At 63.7% G+C, this 6,700-nt stretch overlaps 3 protein-coding genes across 3 annotated transcripts in view; 2 read left to right on the plus strand and 1 right to left on the minus strand.

Annotated features, from left to right (window-relative positions):
• Window positions 1-989: 989 nt before the first annotated feature.
• Window positions 990-1,876, plus strand: MNEG_2600 (Carotenoid cleavage dioxygenase 1; the record flags this gene model as incomplete). The annotated part of the gene is made up of 2 exons (XM_014048917.1): window positions 990-1,210; window positions 1,612-1,876. The coding sequence occupies 2 exons, from the start codon at window positions 990-992 to the stop codon at window positions 1,874-1,876; spliced, it is 486 nt and encodes a 161-aa protein (XP_013904371.1).
• A 1,669-nt stretch (window positions 1,877-3,545) lies between these two features.
• Window positions 3,546-4,190, plus strand: MNEG_2601 (hypothetical protein; the record flags this gene model as incomplete). The annotated part of the gene is made up of 2 exons (XM_014048918.1): window positions 3,546-3,612; window positions 3,877-4,190. 2 exons carry the CDS (start codon window positions 3,546-3,548, stop codon window positions 4,188-4,190), a joined length of 381 nt encoding a protein of 126 aa, XP_013904372.1.
• Window positions 4,191-5,454: 1,264 nt separating this feature from the next.
• The window catches only part of MNEG_2602 (hypothetical protein), a gene marked incomplete at both ends in the record, with an annotated part of 4,283 nt that continues 3,037 nt past the window's right edge, over window positions 5,455-6,700 (minus strand). The window contains 3 exons of the mRNA XM_014048919.1: window positions 5,455-5,601; window positions 6,064-6,202; window positions 6,449-6,633. Coding sequence (XP_013904373.1) covers window positions 5,455-5,601; window positions 6,064-6,202; window positions 6,449-6,633 — 471 coding nt within the window. The remainder of the gene's footprint in view (window positions 5,602-6,063; window positions 6,203-6,448; window positions 6,634-6,700) is intronic.

The raw sequence follows: 6,700 nt of genomic DNA on the forward strand, positions 1-6,700 counted from the left end.
GTCTTCCACGTCATCAACGCGTGGGAGGAGGGCGACGGCAAGGTGCGGCCCCCCACCACCCTGCTGCCATGGGGCAACCCACGCGCTGCCGCCCACTGCTCATCTTCCCAGCCTGCGCTCCGGCACGCCCTCTCATGTGACCTCTCATGCACAAAGCAACTATAGACAAAGTGATAATAAGAACTATACGTTTTCCCGCCTTTTCCCAGGTGAAGCTGTTTGTGTGCTACCACGACACTATCAGCCTCGAGCTCGACACACGGTGGGGGCACACTGGGGGGGGGAGCCCGGGGCAGCCACAGGTGCTTGCAGGGCGCCCGTCTGTGGGTCGCTTTCGTCTGTCCTTGGCGATAGCGGTGGCTGTCAGAATTGGGGTTGCAGACGCGCCCCCGCCCTCCATGCGGCGTCAGCGGGCCGCCTATCAAATCATGGGCGGGCTGCAGGCCGAAGCGCTCGACCCTCGAAACCCTTTGGCTAGACAACCACCACCCGCCGGCCCGCCCTGCGCCGACCGCCAGATCATCAACCGCCCACCGCCAACCGTCAACCGCCGACCGCCGCAGGACGAGCGCCACGGGGGGCATCCCAAAGGGCGAGCAGCCGCGCACCGCGGTGGTCACCCTGGACCCGGCCACGGGGGAAGCTTCCCTGCGGGTGCTCAGCGAGGCGGTCGGGGACTTCCCCACCATAGACCCGCGCCGCACCGGCCAGAAGACGCGGTGGGTGTCTGGGGGGGCAGTGTGGGGGTGGTTGGCGGTGCGAATTTGGGGTCATCCAGATGCAGCTGCAGGGCTTTGCATGCGACCCAGCCCCCCGGCTCTTGTCGCTTGACGTTTGTCTGCGAACAGCCCCCCATGCCGCGCCGCTTGCGCCGCACCCAGCCGACGCGGCTGCGTGCCTGGCCTGAACCAGGCACCCAGCACACAGCACGTATGGGAGGCAGCCGCAACCAGGACCCTGCCATTCTGCTACAGCCTGACCACAACAAGATGCCATTAAACCTTCTCCCACAAAATATCTGCCCAAACTCTTCGCCCAACCCGCTCAGCTACGCCTACCTGGCGTCCATGGTGGCCGAGAGCAAGGCGGTCAAGTGGGACGGCGTCGCCAAGATCGACCTCACGCGCGGCGAGGGCGAGGGCGACGCGTGCGTGGGGCGCATCAAGCTGCCGCCGGGCCACTTTAACGGGGAGACCATGTTCGTGCCCAGGTGGGGTGCGGCGGCCTTTTTTTAGGGGGGGGGAGGACGCAGGGCAATTGTTGTGCATGGCCGTGACAGCCTGGAACTGCGGAATCTCCAAGGTGGCCCTGCCTGAAGCCGCGGTGCGGAGGGCGCTGCGCAGGGCGACCGACGGACCTGCCTGCAATGGTGCTTGGGCGCCGCTGGCCTGCTTGCGGTGGCCTTGCAGGGGGCGGTGCACCTGGCAGGCAGGCAGGCGGTCGCCAATCAAGACAGAATACTTGCGTGCACACGAGAACACCGCATACTGTGCATATTGTTTGCGCAAAGAAGCCAAGGACCCAGCGCCCACATCTGCTCTCAGCTACCACACAAGCAACAACAGGCTATTCTTGACTGCAACCACGTGAAAACCACGCCCTCCCCGAAAGGCACGACGACCCCGCCGCGTGCGCGTCCGAGGACGACGGCTTCCTCGTCACCTTCGTGCACGACGAGGCAGCCGGTTCCAGCTACCTCGGGATCTGGGACGCCGCCACCATGGACGACGCGCCCTTGGCGCGGGTGGCGCTGCCGGCGCGCGTGCCGTACGGCTTCCACGCGGCGTGGGTGGGGCGCGAGGCGTTTGGCGCGCAGCTCAGGAGCGCGCCGCTCGCCGCGGCGCCGCTTGAGGGGGCCACCCTGGTCGCGGCGTGAGCGCGGCGCGTCGCGGGGCGCCGCCCACACACGGTTTGGCATTGTTTTGCGCCGCGGGAGGGGCAGCGGCGTGCGGCTTGCTCCCCTTGACGGCGGTGGTTGATCTGGATTGTGCAGTGCTGGCGTCGGCGCTGCACCCGTTCGCCAGCGTTGACTACTGCTCTTTGGTCGGAACAGCAGTCAAGGCTGCCACTCTTGACCTCGCAATTATGCGATCATCGACGCATGCCATGGGCATCCGCTCCTCAACAACAGCACCCCGTGCGCTGCATTGCCGTCCTGCCCTGCCTGTCAGCGCCCATTCATATTGTTGGTGGCTGGGGGCTAGACGCTGCTGGCCTGCACGCGTCAATACTGTATGAGTGCAGCCAGGTGGTAGGGCGCCTGTGTCTGTCGAGGCTCGCTCGCCCCAACTCCACCAAAACTGTTCCCATGTCTCCTTGAGCGAGCTGGTGCCTGCCGAGTGACTGCTTTGATGCGCCGCCCGCAGGAGGGGGCGGAGGCATGCGTGAAAGCCCCAAATGCGGCCATGAGGGTGCATCAATCAGAGCCTGCACACTCCAACCTATATCACGGGAAGTTCACAGGCCTGTTGTGCGGCGCCGCGAGAGGCGCCCACTTGCCTGGCCTCACAAGTTTGTCTGTGTGTGCCCGCATGCGGTGGATCGTACGATGTTTTGTGCCTTTGCTTTGCACATGCTGCCCGGGCGGTTTTGAACGGGTCCGCCACCCCACACCAAGGATTTGACTGTGCGGGGTGACACTGCAAGCGGGCTGGCCGCAGTGACAATTCTGGAGGAGAGACCAACACCCCAATACCACACAAGAAGCTCCGGGGCGAGCGCGTGGCCTGCTGGTGTTTTATGGTGTTTCTTTGTGACTTGCAGGAGCATCGGTGCGCCTCCTGCTTTTCGTCCACCCAGCATGACTGAAGCAGCGCACGGCAGTCACCACGCTGCGTCAAAGCTGTGAGGTGATGGTTTGAATGTGTTGATGGCGATCAGGGGGAGCTTCGACCCCCATACGACGCTTTCTTGCAGCAGACATAATGTAAACGGTTGTTTGTGGCCAGGGGACAACTGGTTTTGCGACGCAACCAAAATGTCAGCTTTGCAGGCTCGCGCACTGCCCACACTGCCTGCCCACCACCCTCGTCACCCTGGTCACTCCGGTCACCCCGGTCATCCTTCCGGTCAAAATGCATCCGATACCACGACGCGCCAGCGTCCCCGACACCCTGCGGTGTAGGGCCCCTCTGCGTCTGGCGGTGAGCTCGCAGGTGCTGCACCGTGGACACCGGCTGCTCTGTTCAGACCGTTGGGGCGTGGAATGGCCGCTTCGCATCGCCGCATGCTGCGTACAAAGTTGTTCTGCTTAGTTAAGTCATCAGCCATATGATTGACGTATAAATCAAGATTTGCGCCCAAATGCAGACGAGAGGCTTTCAAGTTTCGAGGCATGCCCGAGGCAGGAGCTGGTCGGGCATACCGCGCAAAAGCCAAGCTTATCGCCGTCATTCGTCCCAGCGCTTGAACGACATTGATCCATCCCAAACGTTCCTATCCCACGCCTCAACCCGAGCCTTACTGACACGCCCCGCTTGACGAGGCAAAAGGTAGCTCCCGCGAGGTTCACCCTTCCTTCTCGACTCCTTCTCCCTTCCACAACAATGTCGTTCAAGACTCTAGTGGTGCTTCTAGCACTTGTGACCGTGTTGGGGAGTGCCCAAGCGACAGGTGGGCACGGATTTGGACGCCAGGTTGATTGCCTGCAGCCCAGCCTTCACAACGCGGCGGCTCTTGCCAACGCTGCTGCAGCACTATGTGCGGGCTGAGCGGGCGCAAATCCTGGCGTAAAGACACTCGTGTATAGATGAGGGGTACACCAGCCGGGGCACCAGCACCACCGAGGCGGTACGGCCCCGCCTAGTGACCTTGCGCCCGCAGCTCCCTCTGGTGATCAAACAAACAGCTGCCCCCATCCCACCCGACCCTCTGCAGGCACCTACGGCGGCAACACCCCCACCGTCACCCCCGGCACCTACGGCGACCACGGCGCGAGCTCTGGTTACGGCTATGGCTACGGCGGACACCAGCCGTCGGGGAAAGGCCCGACTCTCGTGATCGACATGGAACCCCCAGAATTTGTGCTGCCCACCTCCCTCGTCGCCTCCAACTCCAACGCGACCACAGTGGCGCTCATAAGCGACGCCAACGCGACGGCGACGCCCACCGGCAGCAACGGCGGCGCGAGCGCCCGCGTGGCGGCCAGCGCGCTGGCAGGCGCGACGCTGCTGGCCGCGCTGCTCGCCTAGCGCCCTCCTCAACTTTCGTGGTGGGGCCTGAGGCAACCTGCCGGTCTTCCTGCTGCCCTTGAGGCTGCGGCTATTCAGGTTCTGAAGGCCGCGTGTTCACTTTCGGCGCCGAGAGAGGCGCATTATGCGGGCAGATGCTTATGCTGCCCAAACCGTCGGCCGCACTGCTGATTTGAGGAACGCACAAAGGCGGTGTCGGGGCCCCCCGCCAGCTTGGCCTACGCGAGATTCGACGCGAGCAGAGTGTTGTTTGTGACTTCATGCATGGCTCACATTTGTTTCTGGGGTGCAGAGCACGCACGCCCGCCGGCAGCGATGGGTGCGCGTTGGGCTGCCGCTGCACGGGCGAGTGATGATATTGCTTAATCGCGCCAATAACCAGGTGATGCTTTGCGTGGATCGAGCCGGCTGCAGGTGACCACCGTCCTTATTGTAAAAAGACACTGATGATATCAACTGTTGAGTGGGACTCTAAACGCAGCATCAGGTGGGTGGGTGCTCGTGAGGCGAGGTTGCGTGCGTAGACCGACTCTCTAGCTGGGCGCAACCTACCTACCATCTGCACTCGGGTGGGCTGGGCCAGCTCACCTGTCCTGGGCACCCCTACTGCACCAAGACTTGCTTGTGCACGCCATGTTGCCTCGGTGTCCCAGCACTCTCATGGGCTGTTGAAAAACCAAAAGGACTGAATAGGGCGGGCAAAGCACCAGCCTGGGCCGGCCTGGGCACAGACACCCGTGAATTGCCAATCACTGGGCCACCCCGGCACGGATGACTGCATGAAAATTACCAGAGGAGGGGCAGGTTGTGCAGGTCACAGGCAGTGAAGGAGTAAGTGCATTCAAGGCCTACAGGTCCGAGGTTAACCACCGCAACAGAGCTAATCACGTAGAATGCATGCTGAAGAACCCGCCGGCCTTGCGGCGGCTGCAAACAATCGGCGTCGGGCACCAGCACACAGGTGCGGAGACGCAGCCTTGCGCGCGACAACAGCCGGTGGCCGCTGTCAGTGCTGTTGGCTGTCAGCACCGCCCCACTACCACGTCTTGAGGGTGAGGGATGAAATGTGTCTTGAAGCAGACCCAGAGGGTGTGCAACATCTTTCCCTGAACCCAGGCAATCCGGCTCTTTCTTGAGGCCACAGCCTTCAGTAGGCGTGTGATCAGAGTCCAACGTCACCCACACGGCACAGCAGCCATCCGCATCTCTCAATAGCCGCCCTCGCTGTACAGCGAGCTTGCTGTCGTCCAACAGGCAGCAGCTGTCACGCTGACGCAGACGGACGGCCGTCCCCGCCGGCACGCCCCAGCACCGCCGCGCGCACGGCGGCGCGCCACGGGGCGCGCACCCAGCCCAGGCGGATCTGCCCGTTGGGCAGCCGGTGGTGGGTGAAGCCCACAAAGCCATGGACCTGGCGAAGAGACGGGTGGTCAAGGGCGGGCGGTGGGGACCTTGACCATAACGGCCAGCCGAGTTGCACCCCTGGTGCGTGGTGCCTCACGGCCGGGCGCAAGGCTGGAAACAAACGTTGATTATGGAATCAAATCGCATGACCCCACCGCAGGTGGAGAGCACAGTGCAAAGCCACCCATGCAGGGAGGGCTGGCAGCCGTGGCACCGCCCGGTGCAGGTTTGGCTGACGCGGGACGCTGGCGGTATCGCAGCAGGGCCAGCCTCCCCTGCACCCACTCACATCCAGGTCCCTTACACGCATTTGTAAACTCAGTAGCACGCAGCAGGTGCACACAGCGGTGAAGCCCACTTGTTCCACGCACCCGCCTGGATGGCTCCAGGAGCGGGCGACCACGGGATCTTGTAACAATCCTAATCCCAATCCTGATCCCAATCCACCCCCACCCGCACCCGAACCCACCTGGTACAGAAGCGCGTAGAGGCTGAGGGCGCGGTGATCGCTGGGCACAGGGCCGGGGGTGTCCAGCAGCAGCGTCTCAATGTGGTCAAGGGCGTCGCCGCTGAGGGTGGCGTGCTGGAACATGGCGTGGAAGGTGTCCCTGACGGTTTTGTTTTTTTTTGGGGGGGGGGGGCGGGGGGTACGGCGCATGGATTTTCCGGCAAGCTGGCAGAAGGGGAGGGGTGAGGAAGGCCAGGCTTGAGGACCGGCGACATGCTGATGCCAGGGTCCAAGAGAATACATTTTGTGCAGAGCTCTAGACTTGCTGCAGCCAAGAAGATGAGGTTGGCTGGAGCCAGCACAGGCATTGAGGTCACTCGCTGGCCATACCCCGCAACTAACCCACCACTCGCAGCCGCCGCACGAGATGTGCAACAGCGTGTGCCGCGCCGGCGGGTGGCGCGCGGCAGCCGCGGCCGCGGCCATCAGCGCCGCGGGGTCGGCCGCGTCCTCCTCAAGGATGACGTCACCATCGGTCGGCGCCAGCCGCGCGCCGCCGTTGTGCTTCGCGGCCGCCGCCATGCGCAGCGCCTGCAGCAGCGCCAGCACCGGCGGGTCCGACAGCAGCGCCGTGACCGGCCCCACGTACGCCCGCACG

This window comes from Monoraphidium neglectum (genome assembly GCF_000611645.1).
Source record: "Monoraphidium neglectum strain SAG 48.87 unplaced genomic scaffold scaffold00299, whole genome shotgun sequence".
In the NCBI taxonomy this organism is placed as follows: Eukaryota; Viridiplantae; Chlorophyta; class Chlorophyceae; order Sphaeropleales; family Selenastraceae; genus Monoraphidium; species Monoraphidium neglectum.